The sequence below is a fragment of the Bos indicus genome, chromosome 11 (assembly GCF_029378745.1).
Source record: "Bos indicus isolate NIAB-ARS_2022 breed Sahiwal x Tharparkar chromosome 11, NIAB-ARS_B.indTharparkar_mat_pri_1.0, whole genome shotgun sequence".
Taxonomy (NCBI): Eukaryota; Metazoa; Chordata; class Mammalia; order Artiodactyla; family Bovidae; genus Bos; species Bos indicus.
The window spans coordinates 2,661,690-2,684,761 of record NC_091770.1 but is presented as its reverse complement, the minus strand read 5'-3'; the positions used below and the strand labels follow the sequence as shown (position 1 = coordinate 2,684,761).

Here is a 23,072-nt window from a genome sequence, read left to right as displayed (position 1 = left end):
AGCAGGGAAGGCCTGACTGGGGAGGGCTGGAAGGGAACTGTTTAATCAATGAGCAATTTAAAAGAACAGAGGGACTCTCCTGGTGGCTCAGTGGATAAGAATCCACCTGCTAATGCAGGAGACACGGGTTCGATCCCTAGTCCCAGAAGATCCACGTGGCATAGCGCAACTAAGCCCCTGTGTCACAAGTACTGAAACCTGCATGCTTTAGGCCCCCCAAGCTGCGACTACCGAGTTTGAGGGCTGCAACTACTGAAGCTCTTGTGCCTAGAGCCTGTGCTCTGCAACATGAGAAGCCACAGCAAAGAAAAGCAGCAGCACTGCAATTAGAGTATTCCCCCACTTGCTGCAACTAGAGAAAGCCCACACACAGCAAGAGAGACCCAGGGCAACCAAAAATAAAATTAAATAAATAAATGTTTTTAAATATTAATAAAAAAAAAACAAAAAAAAAACTTTTTAGTTTTTTACTTAAAAAAACACCAGGGAGGTCCTTAATTCATTAGAATCATTTTAATAAATTAAAATATGACTAAAGGAGAGCGCCATTGGAAAGAACAATGAAGCTTTTCCATCATGATCTGACAGTGCATCAGGATGTAGACAGGCAAGGCCTGGACTGGCCAGTTTTCTGTCACTCCTAAAAAGGGCCTTAACGCAAAGGAAGTGCCCAGGCCACCAGCAAGGTGTGCCCAGGAGGGCCCACCCGGTGTGGCTCATGACACAGTGCGACAGCCACTACAAAGGCTAATGTAGATACAGGTTTATTTTAAAAGACAGTGGCTCACCATCCGTGTAAAGCAGACAGCTCCAAAACAGGGCAGTAAGAGTGACGGTGGTTTCTTTCACTTTGGCTTAATGCATTTTAAGGGTAAGATGGTAAAGAATCTGCCTGCAATGTAGGACACCCTAGTTTGATCCCTGGGTCTGGAGGATTCCCTGGAGAAAGGAATGGCAACCCACTCGAGTCAGTATTCTTGCCTGGTGAATTCCACGGAGAGAGGCCACAGCTCATGGGGTCGAATTTTAAATGGACTTTAAAGTCAATCTGTATTACTTTTTAATGTTTCCATTTATAATCAGAAAAGAAAAGAAGCCTATCTCGATTTGAAGGGGAAAAGCGATCTAGTTCACTGCTGACTCACTGGAAGAAAACCCAACAAACATCTCCGGTGGCAGGATGAGGGTGACTCTGACTTTTAATTCTTAATCATTTTCCACTTTTCTGAAAGTTTCTATGATAAAGTCCACTACTTCTATTTTTATTATAACTAAAAATATAAGGCACACCTTTCTGCACCTGGCATGTTGCACTTGGCGACGTCGCTGCAGCACAGGGCTCCTCAGCTGCCCGTGGAGAAATCCTGGTAGGGGCTAGGATGGAGCTTCTGCTGCTGGACACATGACTGTTTCCAGGTTTCCTCCTACTGCAGACAGCCCGGCAAGGATAATCCCTCATTTGACACATGTGAGATAACATTTACAGATGTGGAGTCACTAAGTCAAAGGGCAAATTTGACAGAAACCTCCAAACTGCCTTCTCCAGGATGTGTCCGCATTTACACTCTCACCTATAGAAATTTTACTTGGTGGTTCCTGACTCATTCCTCCACGTCTAGATATACAGCAGGTACTCGATAAGTAAGCTACTCAGTAAATATCACCAGTGAAAATACTGCCTTTTGGTGGGCTTGTAAAAGGAAAGACATGAAAATGGATGGCAAGAAAAAGGGTTCAACAGAGTAAAGCAGAAAAAAAAAAGTGATATGGGGACAGCCTCATGGAAAAGAGAAATGGAAATGAAGACACAGGACAGGAGAGCGCAGGTAAAAGGGGTTCATAGGCTGACCAGGAAACCAACCAGCCCAGCCACCCTGAGCAAGACAACAACGCAGGGGCTCCCTGGTGGCCCAGTGGCTAAGAATCCACCTTCCAGTGCAGGGGACTGGGGTTCGATCCCTGATCCGGGAACCAAGACCCCACAACCTGCAGGGCCACTAAGCCCGAGCACAACTAGAGAGTCTGTGAGCCACAACAGAAGACCCCGCGTTACGCAGAGAAGAGTCCACGTGCCACAGCTAACGCCCGACGCAGCCAAATAAAGAAAGATTAAAAAAGACAGCAACGCAGACATGGCTTGTCAGGACAGGCTCTCCCAAGGCGGCACCTATCCCTGACAGTTTCCATGGATTTTTAATCCAAGATATATAAGCAACTTTAGCTTTTCTTACTACACAGAAAATCCAAGATATATAAGCAACTTTAGCTTTTGTTAATACACAGACTGACCATGGGTGGACCCAGACTAGGTCTGCAAGCCAGCAAGTCACCAGCCATCACGGTTGACCAAGGGGCTCCGGGGATCCTGCACACACAAACACACTCACTCACTCATATTTTAGCAAATCGAGAGCAAGTGCAGACAGGGATTTACACATGATGTGAAAAACATAACCGGAGCAAAGCTCACAAGATAGAGAGCTGCTTAACAAGGAAATCCTGGGGTGAAGACAGAGGCCCCTACAAAGGCCCCCTTGCCACCAGCCGCCCCAACCAGCATTGGGGGGAAAATCAGTAAGGATGGAGTCAGGGCTGAGTGACTGGCCAAAATAATTCAAAACAAAGAAAACTATGTGAAACATAGACATACAGCCACTGTCAGTATTGAAGGACCCCAGCACAAGGGTATTTTGTGCTTTGAGAAAATATATAAAGTATGTGGTAGAGATGATAGGAAGTGATAACTATTAGCAAAACATTTTAAAAGAACAGTTATTCTGTTTTTACTTCAAAAATTTTTTCCTTTGTTTTATAATATTTGTACTAGTAAAACATACATGTATACAGTGTTTGAACGGAAATAGAAATTTTTAAAATTTAGAAGAAGGACTTCTCTGGCAGTCCAGTGGTTAAGACTCTGAGCTTCTTACTCAAGCGGCAAGAGTTCGATCCCTGGTCAGGGAACTAAGATCCCACATGCCGTGCGGCATGGCCAAAACAATTAAAAAAAAACACACATTTTTTTTTTCCTAATAAGGTCCATAATCCAAAAAGTTTAAAGAGCTGTTTAGAGCCTCCCTGTAAAGGCAGCCACACTTTCATTGTCCCTTCATTTTAGTGGACACTTGGTGTCCCTCCCAGGGTCCACTCCCCCCTACCCCAGCACCGAGCAGTCAGGGCAAGTGAGTGTGGGGCGGGGGCAGGGAACTGTGCCCTTCTCCTCTTCTCCAGCCCTGAGGAGCACCCATGATAGACCCCACTCTTCACAGGAGGGAACCCCTGCTCAGAGAGGTCCCTGCCCGGGATCACAGTGTGAGGGAGTGAGCAAGGTGGGACTCAGAAATGGGACTTCCCCAAAGAGCCTTCTTTAACCCAAGGGCCCCAGGGGTGAAGCTGTTGACAAGCAGATGCTGGGGGACCCTAAGCCTGGTCTCTCACGCTGGGGACAGGTCTTCATGCCTTTGATTTTTCAGTTAACCAGTAGTCTCTAATTTCCAACCTTTTATGATGGAAAATAAAAGCATATACAAAAGTAGAGGAAATAATATAATTACACCCTTCACGTACCTGAAACAATTAACGACTCCTCTGGCCAATCTTGTTTCCTCTCTCCTCCCACCCACTCCACTGGTTTATTATGAAGGAAATCCCAGATCTTATCTGTAAACATCTGCTACTTTTACCCAAGCACTTCAGTGGCCATGGTTTAGTCGCTCGGCCATGTTCAACTCATATGACCCCATGGGCTGTAGCCCGCCAGGCTTCTCTGTCCATGGGATTCTCCAGGCAAGAATACTGGAGTGGGTGCCATTTCCTTCTCCAGGGGATCTTCCTGACCCAGCAATCAAAGCCAGGGCTCCTATATTGCAGACGGATTCTTTACCAACTGAGCCACCAGGGAAGGAAGCCCAAAGCACTTCACTAAGCATCTCAAAAAGTTAAGGACCCTTAAAAAAAGGCAAAACCACAACAGTATCATCACACCCTAACGTGTAATTCCTTAAGATCCTCAACAGTCAGTGCTCTAACTTTCCCAATTTTCTAGTAATTTTTTCTCACATTTAACTAATTTTTACATGATTTTTTTGATAGCAGTAACAACAATAGAAAAAGGAAATTAATGTAACTTTTAATCTTACCTTTCATCAGAGGTAAGTACTGGTAACTGCATGTTTTCTTTGGCCTTTTAAAATATACATAAATAAAATGGAACCGTACATCAGGGGCCAGAAAGTTCATTCATGTTTTTCCATGTATTCAAACACTTGAACTTTCTGGCCAACCCAATATATTTTCTCCATGCACCGGATCATTGGGTAAACAGTTTTGTACCCTGCTTTTTAAATATTTCACATTCTCTGTATTTGCCCATGTCATAGAAATATCTGTAGAGACTGAATGGCCTCATAATATTTCATTGTACACACATACACATAATCCCAAGCCCCACTGGGTTCCTAAAGTGTGCCCTTCCCCGTTTCTTGCATTATGAAAATCCCTGTAATAAACATATTTGGGTCTATCTTCATGTCCTTAAGATAGGTATCTGGAAGGAGAATACCTGGATCAAAGGACAGGGGTTATTTCTTGTTTGTCTGAAGTTTCTTCAGTCAGCTGAGGCGTTGAGTTCAGACCTCGAGCTGGTGTCTTGGTCCTCAGGGATATAAAAACCTCTCCTGGAGGACACAGGCGGGGATGGTGCAGAAGGCGGGGAGGAACACAGAACTGGAGGAGCGTTACACAGCAGAGGCAATAGGAGAGAAGATGCCGCCCGGCTGATCCGCCCTGTGACGGGAGGAAGGAGCCGCCAGCCTCCCGACTTCAGACACTTCCAGCAAACTGATTCTCTCTCCGCCCAGTCCTCTGGTCTCAGCAGCCCCTCTGGCCTTTCCCCCTAGAACCCCAGCTCCTGGCTGCCTGGCCTCCCACCCCAGAGCCCCCCACCCCAGGAGGCGCTCCTTTCCCATCACTCCTCGCACGATGGCTCAGACTCACAGCACACTTACTGCCTTGAGAGGCATCCACTCTTCGGACCTGTTTGTGCAACCAACTAATAACTACGGGCAAATCAATCTAAAAACTGGACCACCGTCCAGGAACAGAGATGCAGACGCAGAGAATGGTCTTGCGGACACAGTGAGGGGAGGAGAGAGTGAGATGAGAAAGAAGCACTGAAATATACACATTACCACGTGTAAGAGAGCTAGTGGGAAGCTGATGACGGCACCGGGCGCTCAGCTCAGCGCTCTGTGATGACCCAGAGGGCTGGGCTTCGGGGTGGGTGGGAGAGAGGCCAAACAGGGAGAGGGTATACGTATGCGTATGGACGACTCACCTTGTTGTGAGGCAGAAACCAACACAACATTGTAAAGCAATTATCCTCCCATTAAAAGTAAATTTTAAAAAATTAAATGGGACATTCATGGCCCACATGTCTCGTGTTAGCCATGAAGACATAACAGGAAATTCTCTTAAATGCTGACATCAAGATACCTTATGTCTAGGGCTGGCTTTCTCCTGAACTAACCTAGTAATCCTACCCCTTTCACACACACAAAAAAGAGGCGGGGGGGTTTCTTTGGTGAATCTCAGTTGGTTCCTGATAGTCACACATGTTCCCAAATAATTTGTAAACTATTAAAATAACTCAAGACCTTGATATCATAAACCCAAAGAAGGAGAAAAAAACTAAAAAATGGGAAAAAAACAAAAAAACCTGCAGCAACATTTGCTGTGATGTAAGAGGCTTGTCAGAAGGAGAAGCAGGTGAGGGGGAAGGAGAGGGTGAGAATATTACTTACTATGTTCAAATCTGCTTGCCTAAATTGGGATATTTTGAAAGAAGGGAAAAGGTGTAATAATTAAGCAATTATTTTTCCTATCACAACAAACAAAAACCTAACAGGGACACCTTGTAATAATATCTTTCTCAATTGTTTTTTGTTTATTTTTTTAATGGCAGAAGAAATAATTACAGACCTATCTCTCTCATGAATGTAGATGCCAAAATTCTAAAAAAGGTACTGGCAAATCCAGTGATGTGTAAAAAGAACACATCGTGACTGTTAGGTTTATTCCAGTTATGCAACAAATGTTTAAGGATTAACACTCAAAAATCAATCAGTATAATTCAGAAAAAAAAGAGATTTATCATTCAATCATCTCAATAGATACTTAAACAAGGATGCCCACTGTCACCAGGTCAACATGATCCCAAAGATCCTAACCAGTGAAATAAGGCAAGAACAAGATATAAAATGCTTCAAGTTTATCAGCAGTGTTGCCATTATTCATAGGCAACATAATCATATATGTAGAAAAGCCAAAAGAATCTAAAATAAACTATCAGAATAGTCAACTTGGTAAGGTCAATAAATTCAGAGTCACTATACAAAAATTAACTACATCTCACTATATTTGTATAATGTAATAAAGAATACATCTGAGATTTCCCTGGTGGTCCAGGGGTTAAGAGCTTCCACTTCCACCAAAGAAGGCACGGGTTCAATCCCTGATCGGGGAACTAAGATCCCACACGCCACGCAGCGCAGCCAAAAATATATATATATATTTTTTTAATTTTTAATAAAAAGAATATACCTGGTCTCTGATCCTGCTTCCCGTCAAAGAGCTTGGAAAACACTTGGACTTGCTGAGTGACAGCAGTGTCTCTGTGATGTTAATAAGGTGACTCTAGGTGGGACCCTAGAGGGAGACTGGAGATGGTCACCAGTTAAATACGAGAAGCTACACAAGGCCCTGCCTCCAGGGAGGCCCGATGCCTGCACCAGTCATGCTGAGGAAGTTCTGATGATGAAAACTCTGGATCTCAAAATTCAGGGGAGCGCTCCGGCTGGTAAAACCACTGATGAACCAGGAGCGTGACACACCCGGGCTCAGGGGGAGAAGGCCTGGAGCGCTCCGTCCCTCAGACAGACTCCATCCTAGGCACAGCCCGTAAAACAAAGCTGCAATCCTGAGTGGAGCACTTTTCTGAGTTCTGTGAGCCATTCTAGCAAATTCTCAGACCCCTGAATTTAGAGCCAGTTGGCCAGACGTACACAGGTGTAGGGAACCCCACTTGAGGCTGGCATCTGAGGTGAGGGCAGTCTGCGGAGGTCTGAGCCCTCACACGCGAGGGGACTGAGTCTACTAACTCCAGGTGGCTAGCACCTGAACTGAACTGCAGAACACCCTGGTTGGAACAATCTGCAACAAACATCTGGAAAAAGAATTTTTTTAAATCACCAAATATCTAGCAATAAATCTATGAAAAGTGTGAGACTTCTACACAGAAAATGAGTATTATCGTTGAAAGAAATTAAGAGAGTACAAATTAGGAACTTCCCTGGTATTACAGTGGCTAAGACTCTGAGCTCCCCACGCAAGGCGCCTGGGTTCGATCTCTGGTCAGGGAACTTGATCCCACATGCTACAACTAAGATCTGGTGCAGCCAAATAAATAAATTTTTAAGTATAGATTTGAAAACACAGAGAGAGAGAGCATGTACTAACACAGGGGTAACCATGTTTGGAGACTGGAAGATTCTTTACTATAAAGATGTTAAGTCTTCAAGTTATGTTTAAAAAAAAAAAAGATAGTGCTAAGTCTGACTCTTGCAATCCCACAGACTGCAGTCTGCCAGGGTCCTCTGTCCATGGGATTCTCCAGGTAAGAATACTGGAGTGGGTTGCCATTTCCACCTCCAGGAGAATCTTCCCCACCCAGGGATTGAACCCAGGTCTCCCGTATTTTGGGCACAGACTGAGCTACGCAGGAAATCAACGCAATTCCATATAATTCCCAGGCAAGAGGTTAAATCTCGAAGAACAACAAAGAACAAAGTGTTAACATTAACCAAAGTTCACTATAAAACTATAGTTCACTATAAAACTACTGCAATTGTGGCAATGCAGTACTGGAAAAAGAAAAAAAATAAACAGACCAATGGAAGAGTATCCAGAGACAGACCCCCACATACAGCATGTTCAGTGGAGAAACGAGTCTTTTCAATGAGTTCTACTGGAGTAGCTGGACATCCATAGGAATTAAAAAAAAAAAATCTTAACCTGTAACACATAAAAAGCAAATTCCAGAAGGATTATAGATCTCTAAGGTAAACAATACAGCTTCCAGAATATAACACAGGATTCCTCCTGGTTTTCATACGGGCAAAGAATCTTAATGCATTCATGTGTGCATGCTCAATCGTGTCTGACTCTCTGTGACCTCATGGATTGTAGCCTACCAGGCTCCTCTGTCCATGGGATTTCCCAGGCAAGAATACTGGAGTGGGTTGCCATTTCCACCTCCAGGGGATCTCCCCGACCCAGGAATTGAGCCTCTGAGTCTCCTGCTTTGGCTGGTGGATTCTTCACCACTGCACAGCCTGGGAAGCCCCAAGAATCTTAAACAGGGAATCAAAGGCATTAATCACCAAAATGGACGATAAGCAACTGAAAATGCGATCAACATTAGTCACTGGGGAACTCTATATCAAAATCACAAAGAAAAGAAAATTACAGTGATATACTACCACCCACCTACCTGACTGGTTAAATAAGTTTTTTTTTTTTTTTTTTAATGTAGAACAGACAGTACATTTTTTAGCCTGGGGTTATTGGGATATCCCAATCTTCTGGTCTCATTTTCAGAATCTACAATCTCACTAAGTGACACAGAACAGCAGTTGAGGGCTTGGCCCCGGGGAGGGGAGCAGTCTGGGGCGGCCACTTAGCTGTCACGTGGCTGAGAAAGAAAGATTTTTGTCCTCTCTGAGCCTTGGCTCCCCGTCTACAGCGCTTGGAGGGTTAACCCAGGACTCAACAAAAGCTAACCACTCATGAAGGCACTTCCTTCTTCATGATCCCTGCTCCACCCTCTTCCAGGCTGTGGGTCCCCCTCTTGTTCCTGCTTTTCTATCAGGTGCCGTCCCTAACCAGGGCACCCAGGAGGACAGGCGACTGGCAGGCCCTGAGATGAGAGAACCCACACGGGGTGCAGCCACGCTGCTTCCCTGGCCATCTCCCCAGGGCAGCGACCTCCACTCTGTGCTCCTGCCATGATGGTGCTGGCAATCGGGATGGTGGCAGGAATTTTCAGGGAAAAAATTATAAGTAAATGAGGAGCATTTCCTCAGTTTTAAGTTACTGTTCTGGACTTCTCTTTTCCTTAAGCTCTGGTTTCTGTTACCCTTAACATACCCACTAGGGTCCAGATAAGATGCCATCTGAATTAGAAAGAGCCTGTAATTATATAGCAGGCTCTTTTTGACCTCAATGTCTTCATAATTCCAAGAAAGGCACCACGCCCAGACGGTGGGGCAGCTGCCAGCAAAGCTGGTACGTGTGAACCACCATGGCCCAAATGGGGGCATCTTTCGGACGGTAATAACAGTAATGTTTAAGATAGCTGACCCTGCATGACGACACGGTGCCAGGCCCTGAACTAAGCCCCGTGTGTGCCTCACCTCATTCCATCCTCCCCACAGCCTCTGGCTAGATGCTGTCATTAATGTGGGTGACCAAGTCACCAGACACCACAGAGCCCAAAAGCCAGTCACTGTTTTGAGCCTTTAACAAAATAAACTCCACTACATAAGCTTTTGCTCCTCTTTAAACTCACTCTTGGGCAAGTTTGATGAGAGACGGATGTACATTAAAAGCAGGACTCCAGGTGACTTTGAGTGTATGTGCACAGGCCTTCGTGTGTGTGTGAGAGAGAGAGGGAAGCACCTGCCTGGAGGGGATAAACACGTATGCCTGTCTGCCCGTGTAAAAGCATGTCCCTGTGTGTGTGTAAGTGAGCCTGCCTGTGTGGGGTGTGTGAGGCTGGGTAGGGGGATGTGTGCATGTATGTGGATGTGTGGGGGGGCGGGGGGGGGTGGTGTGTGATGTGTCTGGGTGTGCAGTAGGTGGGCAAGAGTTGTGTGTGTGAGTGTGTGGGTGTGGCTATGGAGTTGTGTGTGTGAGTGTGTGGGTGTGGGTATGGGGTTGTGTGTATGAGTTTGCAGGTGTGGATATGGGGTTGTGTGAGTGTGCGGGTGTGGGTATGGGGCTGTGTGAGTGTACAGGTGTGGGTATGGGGCTGTGTGAGTGTGCGGGTGTGGGTATGGGGCTGTGTGAGTGTGTGGGTGAGGGTATGGGGCTGTGTGAGCATGCGGGTGTGGCTGTGGGGTTATGTGAGTGTGTGGCTGTGGCTGTGGGGGGTTGTTGAGTGTGTGGGTATGGACGTGTGGGGGACTGTATGTGTGAGGGGGTGGGTATGGATGTGTCTGGGTGTGCAGTGGGTGGGCAGGAGTTGTGTGTGTGAGTGTGCGGGTGTGGGTATGGAGTTGTACGTGTGAATGTGTGGGTGTGGGTATGGGGCTGTGTGTGTGAGTGTGCGGGTGTGGGTATGGAGTTGTAGTGTGAATGTGTGGGTGTGGGTATGGGGTTGTGTGTGTGAGTGTGTGGGTGTGGGTATGGGGTTGTGCATGTCAGTATGGGGATGTGGGTATGGGGCTGTGTGTGTGAGTGTGAGGGTGTGGGTATGGAGTTGTAGTGTGAATGTGTGGGTGTGGGTATGGGGTTGTGTGTGTGAGCGTGCGGGTGTGGGTATGGAGTTGTACGTGTGAATGTGCAGGTGTGGGTATGGGGTTGTGTGTGTGAGTGTGCGGGTGTGGGTATGGAGTTGTAGTGTGAATGTGTGGGTGTGGGTATGGAGTTGTACGTGTGAATGTGCAGGTGTGGGTATGGGGTTGTGTGTGTGAGTGTGCGGGTGTGGGTATGGAGTTGTAGTGTGAATGTGCGGGTGTGGGTATGGAGTTGTAGTGTGAATGTGTGGGTGTGGGTATGGAGTTGTAGTGTGAATGTGTGGGTGTGGGTATGGAGTTGTAGTGTGAATGTGTGGGTGTGGGTATGGGGTTGTACGTGTGAATGTGTGGGATGTGGGTATGGGGTTGTGTGTGTGAGTGTGCAGGTGTGGGTATGGAGTTGTAGTGTGAATGTGTGGGTGTGGGTATGGGGCTGTGTGTGTGAGTGTGCGGGTGTGGGTATGGGGTTGTGTGTGTGAGTGTGCAGGTGTGGGTATGGAGTTGTAGTGTGAATGTGTGGGTGTGGGTATGGGGCTGTGTGTGTGAGTGTGCAGGTGTGGGTATGGAGTTGTAGTGTGAATGTGTGGGTGTGGGTATGGGGCTGTGTGTGTGAGTGTGCGGGTGTGGGTATGGGGTTGTGTGTGTGAGTGTGCAGGTGTGGGTATGGAGTTGTACGTGTGAATGTGCGGGTGTGGGTATGGAGCTGTACGTGTGAATGTATGGGTATGAGTATGGGGTTGTGTGTGTGAGCGTGCGGGTGTGGGTATGGAGTTGTACGTGTGAATGTGTGGGTGTGGGTATGGGGCTGTGTGTGTGAGTGTGCGGGTGTGGGTATGGAGTTGTACGTGTGAATGTGTGGGTGTGGGTATGGGGCTGTGTGTGTGAGTGTGCGGGTGTGGGTATGGGGCTGTGTGTGTGAGTGTGAGGGTGTGGGTATGGAGTTGTAGTGTGAATGTGTGGGTGTGGGTATGGGGCTGTGTGTGTGAGCGTGCGGGTGTGGCTGTGGGGGGTTGTTGAGTGTGTGGGTATGGACGTGTGGGGGACTGTGTATGTGTGTGGGGGTGTGGATGTGTCTGGGTGTGTGAGTGAGCCTGCCCGGGGCGGTGACAATGTGGAGGAGGGGGAGACCTTCCAACCAAGGCTCCTAGCTGCCTGCTGGCCAGAGACCAGGCGTTCCAGAGAGCCCGGGGAAACCAGTCTTTCGAGCACCCTGCCCAGTTCACCCTGCCCAGTTCACGGTAAATGGGCCCTGCAGCAGGGGAGCGCCTCTGGCTGTAAGCTCTGGGGACCGCTCCAGCAATCGCAGCTTTAACCCCCAACACAACAGGCTGGAGGCTGCACACCCCAGCCCTCTGGGCTCCCCTGTCAGCCACAGGGCACAGCCCAGCCCTCAGCCTTTGGAAATCCTCCTAGACGCTCCTCCTAAGAAACCCTGGGATAGAAAGGGATTTCCTTTCTTATCAAAGGGGAAATCTGAAGAAGGGATCTAAACTCTGGTCCAAAGAGCAGAGCAGCAAACTGTATACACAAACAGTGATTTCAGTGTGAAAAACACATGAGGACAGCTACTGGGAGAGAGCAGAGTTAGTCACTCAGCTGTGTCCGTCTCTGCAACCCCATGGACTGTAGCCCGCCAGGCTCCTCCATCCGTGGAATTGTCTAGGCAAGAATAATGGAGAGGGTTGCCATTCCCTTCTCCAGGGGATCTTCCCTCCCCAGGGATTGAACCCAGGTCTCCTGCATTGCAGACAGACTCTTTACCACTGTGCCACATGGGAAGCTCAATGGAGAGGGCATGACAATAAAAATGAAAATGATTTTGACCCTGTTGTTTCGTCATAAGACTTTATAAACTTAGAAGAAAAAAACATTTAAGGGACTTCCCTGGTGGTCCAGTGGCTAAGACTTCACCTTCCAATGCAGGGGGTGCAGGTTCAATCCCTGGCGGGGGAGCTAAGATCCCATGTGCATCGAGGCCAAAAAACAAAAATATAAAACAGAAGCAATGAAAATATAAAACAGAAGCAATGTTGTTACAAATAAAGACTTTAAGAATGGCCCACATCCAAAAAAAAAAAGTCAACAATAATTAAAAAAAAAATTTTAGTTTCTTAAAAATTTATCACAATAGATCAAAATAGCAAAAGTGGTTCTTTCTATCTACAAGACCACAGGCTTATAATATTTTGTTTTGATTTCTGTGTGTTTTCAAATATTCTGATAATAATACACAGGTCTTTTCAATTAACATCAGTGAAAAGAAAATCACATAATCAATGGAACAGGAATAGACTACGTAGTCTAGAATCCAGTCCATGAAACGAGCCAGGAGTCTGTGCTGTAGCCAGGAAGCTCTGTACAACCGGATGTCCGTCCTGGATGCTCAGGTGTGATGAGAGGACAAGACAAGCCGTCCCTCCCCACAGGGAGGGGCTGTAGTAACCAGGGGCTCTACCAGAATCAGTCACCAAGTCAGTGACAGAAGGGCCCGGTCCATCCTTCCATTCCGGGCACACTCCCCTGTTAGAGAGTGTCTGATAAACAGGCTCGCAGTCCCTGCCATCGAGGAGACAAGAAAAACGTCACAAGGCACCATTCCTTTCCCTCAAGGACGTCCCAGCGGTTCAGGTACCCGGCTGGTCAGCATGACAGCACCACCATGGGGATGGGCACTCAATGCTGGAGTCTCCCCGCCCCTCTGGGAAGGCCTGAGAGGCAGTCACAACACACAGAAGCAGCTTTCTCCAAGGAGGGCACCCAGAGCTGAGAAGCTCATCTCTCACCCCATGACCTTATCCAAGTGCTTGTAGCACGTGAAAAGAGCCATGTCTACTCTGCTTTGAAAAGCCAACTGAAACGTCAGACTTCTACTGACAAGCCTCACTTCCTCGGAGTCTCCTGCCTCTTACCCACTTCTGTGGACACAGGTCTGCGGCTTGGGGTTTGATGTCTGTGCACTGTCCGATACCCCCTGTCCTGACCAGAGCGGTCAAGGAAAACTCTGGAGCTGGTCTTTTGAATTAGGAATACAAGACTTTTGACAAGTAAAGCTCTAAGCAGCTCTTACTAGGGCCTGGCTGTAAGGCAGCACCTTCCAGACACACACAAGAGCTGTAGGAAGAGGTCTGTAAACAGAAGATGGCTCAAAGTGCTCTCAGCCCCAGCACCTCTGTGGAAGCTGTCCATGGGCTGCACGATGCCAGCGAGGGGAAGAGGTGCCCACAAGCCTCACAGTGAAGAGAAGCAAGCGGCAGCCTGGCCAGCGTCTTTTCAGCTTGCCCGCTGGCATCTCCCTCACTCGCTCAGATACACCGGCCCCCAGAGAGGCCTCTGGAGATCAAATCACCAGCTCAGATCGAGACTGTTTCTAGGTGGCGCTGTCCAGGTGCAGGACTGCCTCTGATCTCCACTCTGCAGGCTGCCCTCTCCCAGCTCCTCCTGACGACTGTCCCATCCCACACCTGGGCTCGCTTCAGCCAGGTTCCTCCATGCCTCACACATGCTGCTCGCTCTCAGCTGACTCCCAAACCTTTCAGCCCCACGGGCCTCACTCCCAAGCCCACGTGGCACCTGGCCTGCACACCTACCCGGGTGGACTTTGCGCTCGTGCTGCTCAGGGTGGTCTAGGACCAGCAAGCACATGCTAGGACCGAGAGCCACACCCCAGCCCCAGAGTTCTGTTCGTGCCCCATCTGCATGTGAACAGGAAGCCCAGGCGGGTATGGACGCTCACTGACCCACCAGACACCCTGCAGCCCCAGAAAGGGTCATCCCGTTATTCTTTACCACTGCCCCTCCCCCCACCCTCGCCACACTGGCTCTCCTCCCTCCTCCACTTCCCTTAGATGACAACATCTTCAACCTGAATCCCAGGCAAAAACCTCACATGTTCACAAATACTTCCCAGTCGGACTTCGACATCTCTGAAATAATCACTGGGTCCTGTCCTTCTAACTTCAGAAGTTTCTGGAAGCCTAGGCCTTCCTGGGAGCCCCACAGTGCCTACCTAAGTTTTGTTTACACGTCTGTCTCCCTCGTAGACCACGACTTCTGTGAACAGGGCTGTGTTAGTCCTCTGACTCCCAACAGCCAGCACACCGTCTGACACACAGGATTCCAAAAATTAGATGTTTGTTGAGCAAATGAAAGAACAAGCAGGCGGAGGGAAACAAGATGCTTTTAAGGTGTGCCAGATGGTAGGAACCGAAAGCAAAAATTATGCAGTGTTCTTTCCAGCCTTTATAAAGTTGTTTCAGGAATAAAATTAAGCCGCTGGGGAAGAATGGCATAGGAAATACAGGAGGAGTTTTTAATGAAATCATTTCCAGCTTTTTCCCTCCAATATATAACCCACTATCTATAAGGAACAGTAATAGGCCTAAGGTTACCTCAGGGGTCAGTGACCAACCCAGAGTTTAAACCCAGCTCTTTACTGGGGGCTAGGTGGTTATAAAGTGGGTGGGGAAAGATAAGATGACTAAAGAAGAGCTGAATGTCTGGGGCGGGGAGGAATGAGCTGAGGGAGGGGCAGAGCAGAAGCTGGAGGGTGGGTTTCAATCAGGGGCGGGGCTTCCAAACCCTCTAGTGGAGAGTTCATTCATTACTGTGCTTCCAGGGTCTTCACAGGCATCTGTGGTGAAAGAAAGACATGGCCAGCCAGGAGTAGCCCAGGGAGGCTTTGTTTTCAGATTTCCAGCTGTGGCCAAACTCAACCACAACACGCGGTACTGCCAACATTCTAGGGGAGGTTCAAGGAGAAGGACCAAGGTTCCAACAGCAGGAGCCTCCCAGTGGCCTGACAGCCTGCACCAGCTGGCGGGCCTTGCTCTGGGGGCCCGCAGCGCCGGGCGCCAGGTCTCACACACTGTACAGGGCTCAGTAAACACCTGGCAACAGCTGCCTTCCGTTGGGAGGCAGAAGCAACTGGGAAGCAGTCAGGTGGGCATGCTCAGCCGAGTTCAACTCTTCACGACCCCATGGACTACAAGCTCCTCTGTCCATGGGATTGTCCCAGTAAGAATAAGAATACTGGAGCAGGGATACTGCTTTTTCCTCCTTCAGAGGATCTTCCCTACCCAGGAATCGAACCTGTGTCTCCTATGTCTCTTGAACTGGCAGGTGTATTCTTTACTGCTGAGCCACCTGGGAAGCCCAGGAAGCTGTTACCTCCTTGCTTTAGTCTCAAGGCAAAGCTCAAAGCCGCAGGCTTGCAATGACTCTCTGCACCTGTCTCTAAGTGTGCAGAGCATATCCATGATTCTCACTCGTGAGTGAAGTTATCTCAGCTCCTGATGCTCAAAGACCGCTTATTCACTGAGAAACTGAGGCACAGGGAAGGGGAACCAGGACCCCAAACTCTGCTTCTCAGGCCGTGACCCAAACCTCTAACACGTGTGTCTCTGCAGGAGCTCTTCCTGGCTTTCCTGGTGCAGCTGGAAACGGTCAAGTCCCTGGATAACAGCACCGCATACCCATTTGTCTGTATCCCTTATCAGCTCCTCAAAATTCTAACACTTCTGGAATGGGGGTAATTCTCAAATCTGACAGGTCATTCATTCCTTCAGTGACTTTTTAATCAAAGTCTTACTATGTACCAAGAACCATTTTAGGGCTTCCCTGGTGGCTCAGCAATAAAGAATCTGCCTGTAATGCAGGGGACATGGGTTCAATCCCTGAGTTGGGAAGATCCCCTGGAGGAGGAAATAGCAACCCACTCCAGTATTCTTGCCTGGGAAATCCCATGGACAGAGGAGCCTGGTGGGCTACAGTCTGTGGAGTCGCAAAAGTCTGACGCAACTGAGGGACTAAACAAGAACCATTTTATGGGCAGGGATATATGGGTGAACAACACTTAGACCTGCCCTTTGGTACAGTGGGAGGAGTCAGACAATAAAAATGTAAACCCGTAAATCACACAGTTGTTAGAAAGTGATAGGAGAAAAAGAAAAATGAGCACAGGGTGGGTCAGGTTAGATTAGGAAGGTCAGGGAGGGACCAGGGGTTGCAGCTTTAAATAAGGGTGGCAGGAAGGCCTCACTGAGAAGATGAAGCAGACACAAGGGAGGGGAGAGTGAGCCACAGAGTCTGGGGGAGAACATTCCGCCTGCGGGAGCAGCCAGCACAAAGGCTCCAGGCTGGGAGTGTCCTCAGGGCCAGCAAGGCCGGCCTGGCTAGTGACAGAGCCACTCACTTGTTGCTCACTCATTGTTTAACAAACGTTTACTGTTCGTTTCTTCGCCAGGCAAATGAGTGGAGAAAGTGCTGGTACGCACGATGCCAACCCTCAATGAACTCACAATGCTGGTGGGTGAGGTGGAGATGAAATGACCTTAAAAGAGGGTCACACCCACAGCGGAAAGACTCTGGAGGGATTCAGGGCCCTCATCCAGCCTGGAGGTGACGAAGGGTCCCCAGAACACAGAAAAGCCCCTTGGCTCGACTAGGCAGGGACCCCGGCTCAAATATCTGTGCTGCTGACAGTGCTGTGTTAACCTGACTCATTGGTTTTTCTTAACAACAACAAAAAAGAAGCAGCCTGGAACCTCCCTGGCAGTTCAGGGGCTAAGACTTCAGGTTCCCAATGCAGGGACCTGGGTTTGATCCCTGGTCAGGGAACTAGATCCCACATGCTGCAATTAAAGATTTCACAGGTAGAAATTAGAAAGATCCCATGTGCCACAACTGAGACCCAGAACAACCAAATAAATATTTTTAAAAATGAAATAAAAAAGAAGCCTTCTAAATACCAGATTTGTAAAGAAAAGGCAGTAAGTTGCAGGTGTACACTGAGCATTTGCCATGTCCAAGAGGGCCTTAGATGCCCGAGGAGAAGATGTGTGAGAGATCACACTCTGGGGAGCCCAGCACAGCCATGAGTTAAAACTAGGAACCAAGAAATGATGGTGTGATGCCCAGGGCCCCACAACGCAGGACGCAAACTGTGCCTGTGCGCCCACAGAACCACCAGCAGCCCCACCAGGCGTCAGCCTCAGGCTACAGGCTTGATAAGGAGGAGGGTCCAGGGGACTAAAGTGTGTATCTGCAGAGCCCCACTCAACACAGCTCTGCCCTCAGAGATGCTAGCTCTGTTTTCCCAGCTTCAGGAAGTGGTGGTACTTTTTAAATTAAAAAAAAAGATGAGCCCAAAGATGGCCCTGCCAGGATTCAGGAAGCTCCCACCCTGCTGATCAGGGGCCGAGACGCCTGACCATGCCAGTCCATACGGGTTGGATCCAGATCCGGGCTGGACGACGCAAACGTGCTTGTCGGGTGTGTCACCAGCAAGTCCCAAAGACCATAGAGGTGGTTAAGGAGGAAGCCGCCCTGGTGAGTCCTAGCCCTGCTCCTGACCAAGCAACACAGGAAAAGCCCTCCGGGCCTAGAGGCTGCAGGGTGGGGGTGGAGCTCAAATCCCCCCTGCTCTTCTGTTTGGACTTGATACCTGGGTTCCCCCATTCCTGGGTCTGCCCACACTGAAGCTCCCCCGGGGCTGTGCCATTACCAGCCCCTCTGCAGACCACCTTACAGGCTGTCTCCCACTCAAGCTTATATAACTGGAGTTCTCCTCAGATCTGATGCTGAGAGTCAGTCTGTCAAACTGAAAAAGGGAAGGTACCCAGTCCCCACCCTGGCTCTAACCCCAGCATCCCTGCCAGGCCAGCTCCTCCCTATCCTACTCTGTCACCCACTGATCCAGCCAGTTGAGGCTCTCCAGAAATGAGGAACAACGGGCTGAGGTCTTGCCTCAGCCAGCAGGAGTCCCATGTGTGGGGAGTGAAGCAGAGTTCTGGCATTTAGGTGACCTCCCCCATTCCTTTATAAAGAGCTCCCCTTTTGGTCTCCTCACCGCCTTTGGCGGAGGAGGGTTTTGCTCCATAATTGGCTTGTTTACTGTCACTCGGAGTGGCAGAAGCAGGAGGAAAGTTTTGCTAGAAGTAGGGAAAGGGGTGTGTGCTCTGAGCGCTGAAGCTGCCGAGTAAACCCTCCAAGTGTCTAACTACCAAGAGCACGTGTGAGAAAAAAAACACCAGGCCGACTGAAGATGCCCAGCAGACCACAGGAGGAACGCTTATGTGCGGCGCCTGGGAAAGATAGAATAACCAAAGCTTAATCTGCTCGCTTCTGCTGAACAGTCAAAAGCATTACCTGGCATTGCTCTCGGCAGGGAGCCAGCGAGTGCCCTCCCAACTTGGCTTCCGGGGGCCAGGCGCTCCGGTGACACTGTTCTCGCTTGGCTCCAGAACCTTCCAGAGCTCCGAGAGCCCAGCAGACGGACTGCCCTGACTTTCAGGCTCTTCCCAAGGCCCTGGGTGTCTCGGTCTCTCCCCTACTGACCACTGATCAGCAGAGCCTGTACCCACAGGAATGGAACCACCTGCTGAACCAGAAGCACATTCTCTGCTGCCCAACTCAGCTTCTCTGCTCAAGGGGTACCCTCTGCCTCAAGGACCAAGTCTCCCCAGCTTTCAAGGATCTCCCCAAATGTTCCCTCTGCTGTAAAGGTTTTCCGGGTTCCCCAGCCCCTTCTGCACCCGACCCCAATAGGACCTGCTGGCTCCAGTACCATGCCCTACTCTCCATGCCCCAGTGCTGGCCTCCTTGAAGGCATTAGCCTCACTCCATCCTGCTCCCACGCGGGCAAGTATGTCTTGCCCTGCTTGGATCCACCTGGGGCACAAAGCACGGTTCCTGGCAGATGCTTAAGAGCTATTTCTGCTGGCCTGAGTGCCCATCTCTGCAGAGGCATAGGGAGTGCTGGGCAAATGGACAGAGTCACACGAATGGAATGCTAAGATCAGCAGACACAAAACAGGTCAGGATATGCGAGGTGCCGCATAGAGGGATGCGGGAGCCACATCCTGGGGCCTTACCCTTCTTGAACTCCTCCAGCATGGCATCCAGCTTGGTGTCGTGGAAGACGAAGTGCACTGGGTGGTTGTAGAAGCGGGTGATGGTCTTGAGCGGGGTGCAGTCATCGGGATCCACGAAGGCCAAGTCCTTGACATAGAGGATATCGACGATGTTGGACTGCTCGTCTTCAAACACTGGGATGCGGGTGTAGCCGCTCTCCATAATCTCCGACATGGTGTTGAAGTCCAGGATGGCATCGCTGCGGATCATGAAGCAGTCCTGCAGCTGGGTCATGATATCCTCCACCGTCTTGGTCCGCAGTTCCAGGGCCCCCTGGATCATGTTCAGCTCCTCTTTCACGAGGTCATTGTACGGCTCGGTCACCTTCAACATCTCCATCAGCTTCTCCCGATTGTAAACGGTGCGGATCTCCTGACCCAGGAAGAAGTCCAGGAGCTTGCTGATGGGGTAACTGAGGGGGAAGGTGATCAGCATAAAGAATTTGGTGAGGATGATCGTGTTGGCACCCACGGCCAGCCCGTGCCGGGAGCACAGGGCCTGAGGCACGATCTCCCCGAAGATGACAATGCCAATGGTGGAGGAGGCCACGGCCACCAGGCCGGACCCGATGAGGTTGTCTAGAAGGATGGTGAGGGAGGTGTTGACCAGCACATTCCCCAGCAGCAGGGAGCAGAGCAAGTAGTTGCCCTTGCGACGGATGGGCTCGATCTTGCGGGCATAGCGCCGCTCCTTCTGAGTGCCACAGTTCTGCACGATGCGCAGCTCCATGGGGTCCAGGGCCATCAGCCCCAGATTGAGGCCAGAAAATATGCCTGACAGCACCAGCAGCACCATAATGATGAGGACGTGCAGCCAGAGGGGCAGGAGCCTCCCAGCCTCCTCCTTCATGAGGAGCAGCGAATCCTTGTCCGTCCACCTCTGCCAGGGCCCGTCCACGCCCGCCCGGGTGCACAGCGCATAGAGTTTCATGTTCTCACTCCTCCGGAGGAACTTAGTGAGCACCACCAGCATCCCCGACGTGTCCCCGCGGCTCACGTTGACCAGCTTCTGGACGACCAGGTCCTTGGTGAGCTCGGGGCAGTCAGTGGAGTTGTGGAAGGTCTCGGCGTTGTCCACCTCAGTGAAGGAGATCAGGTTGCTGGAGAAGGAGTCCAGCCCCTGGCCGTACAGCCTCAGGTTCACCGTGCTGCCCTCGGACACGTAGATGATGCCATCTGTGTTCATCCCACACGATTTGTTGCAGCTCGCCAGCCTCATGCCCAGGATCGCGCTCCGCTGGGGGTCGCCCTGGCCGCGGACCCCCGGCGCCCACAGCAGCACCAGCAGCACCAGCGCCGCCAGGAGGAGGCGCCCTCGGGCCGGCCCACTGCCCGGGCGCCCGCCCCCGCCCACCGGCGCCATGTTGCTCCGGCTTGGCCGCCGCCGCTCCGCGCGCCCCGCCGCGCAGCCCCGCTCGCGCCGCCGCTCCTGCCGCTCCGCCGCCGCCGAGCCAACTGTCCCGGCCGCGGCCCTGACGTCAGGTCAGCGCCCCATCTGCCCCGCCCCGCGACCCACGCCTCTCATTTGCATGGGAGGCTCCGCCCCGTGGCGCGCGGCTCGGGCGCCCTCCCTTAAGGAAGTCCGGCATTTAAGGTGGCGTGGCGCGAGAGCGCGGGAGCAGCGGGAGGCTCTCCGCCCCGCCCTCCTCCTCGCAAGCTTTTCCGCCCTCTTGGCGGGTCCTGCTGTCCTCCGCGCCGACCTGCTCTGCCTATCGCTCTGTTCCCCTTCCGCAGCCTATCCGGGCCTCGCTTGCTGGGCTCCTTCCCCTTCCCCAAAAAAGCTGCAACGGAGGCGGTGACTCCTCTGTAAGAACCTCCGAAGCAGCACCACGTGGTGCTCGGGCCAGAAAATTGCTTTTCCTGCTTTAAGAAAAGAAAAGGAGAATCCGAGAGCAGAGGCCTGAGGGAGGTCTTCAAGTCCACAGACATTGTTCTGACCTCTGCACTGCTGGGGCTTTTGCCCACCTTGTCCAGAGGCTAGAAGGTGATCCCCCAGGACCAGGCCAGAGATCTCTCGGGCCAGTGGAGGGGAAATCTGGGGGACCAGATGCAGGGAATGCAGATGGAAGGAGCATGGTCTGTCATTTTCCTTTAGGACACAAATACTGAGCGCTCCCATGCCGGGCGCTTGTTCCGGGCTCAAACAATATAGCAGTGAATGAGCCAAAGATCCTGCCCCCTGGAGTTGGCAGTCTAGGATAGGAAATGGGCAATCAACAAGCACATACAAGGACTTCCCTGTTGGCCCAGTGGTTGAGAATTTGCCTGCCTGAGAAGGCCCTGTGCCGCAATGAAGACCCAATTCAGCCAAAAAAAATGTTAATACATAATATTTTTTAATCCTCGCAAGCAACCCTAAATATTTCCATATTACAGATGAAGAAATTGTGTCTGGGCACAAATCAGGGCCCATCTAGACTATTATCTTTAGAGCAGGCTTGTGTGACTTCAGTAAGACAAGTTGGAATGTCTCTCAGCCCCAGCTTCCTCACCTGTAAAATGGGGGTAAGAATGATAACACAGGGACTTCTCTGGTGGTCCAGTTGGTTAAGAGTCCACCTTCCAATACAGGGAATGTGGGTTCGATCCCTGGTCCAGGGACAAAGATCTCACATGCCGCAGGGCACCTAAGCCCGCAAAGCAACCAGAGAAGCCGGGTGCACTGCAGGGAACAGAGACCTGACGCAGCCAAATCGATAAATAAAAAGCAAAAGATGCTAACAGAGCACCGCTTCACTAAGCTTGTAGGAACAGCTGCCCTAGGCATGGAACAGGACAGGACAACTCTGAATGCTCTTTGACTATGTAGCTGTTATTGTTATTGTTGTTGTTATTGTCTGCCCTTCCGGGACCAAACTCCTAACCCTAGATTGTGGTGACTGACCAGCTGGGACAGCTGCGTGTGGAAACGAGCTGAGAGGCACGGCGCCAGGCCTAACCCTGAAATGACTGCTTCCTGGCCAGCCCTCCTCAGTGTCAGTCAGCAACTATGAATTGAGTGCCAAGCACTCAGGGTGTGGGGGGAAGACCAACCGCAGCTGCCGCTCCTGTTAGGGGGGAAGAAGAAAGACAGACAAACATCCTTATAATAATCACAGAGGCGTGCTGATGAGAGGATCAGGTACCAGGTTGAGCACTGGGTCTTGAAGCAAGGATTTTGCTGGCCCTGGAGACACAGAAATCCGTTTCACTGTCTCTCTGCACAAACACTGGTGTTTATTTTTATAATGGTGTACTGTTTGCCAGTAAAAGCAACAATCAATAGCAGCCGGAAAGAGACTAAACAGAGAGGAACAATCTTATAGTGTTTAGGAAGGTGGCAGAAGGCTGACTCAAATAAGCCCTGTTAGCAGGGGTAGTGAGTGTGGCATCCCAGGCCAGCCTAAAGCAATCCTTTGCAGGGAGGTCCCTCACTTCATATTTCACAGGGAGCGCCCAGCTTGCCAGTTATTCAGAAAACAGGACCCTCAGGTGGGCACTGGCCAACACAGAACACAAGCAGAACCTTTGACCAGCTGTTTCCACCTACCTCCTCCAACCAGCATGTGCCATTGCCTGGGAACAAGTGCAGTCTCAAGGGATCTTCTGC

The 23,072-nt window shown here is 50.3% G+C and overlaps 1 protein-coding gene across 2 annotated transcripts in view; it reads right to left on the bottom strand.

Moving 5' to 3' along the window:
- CNNM4 (cyclin and CBS domain divalent metal cation transport mediator 4) overlaps positions 1-20,915 on the bottom strand; it is a 37,849-nt gene extending 16,934 nt beyond the window's left edge. Inside the window, exon 1 of one of the 2 annotated variants that reach the window (XM_019969715.2) lies at positions 19,445-20,915. In XM_019969715.2, the coding sequence (XP_019825274.2) occupies positions 19,445-20,846 (1,402 nt within the window). In that variant the 5' untranslated portion in view covers positions 20,847-20,915. The remainder of the gene's footprint in view (positions 1-19,444) is intronic. The other variant, XM_070798219.1, reaches the window with a different exon arrangement.
- Positions 20,916-23,072: the final 2,157 nt, after the last annotated feature.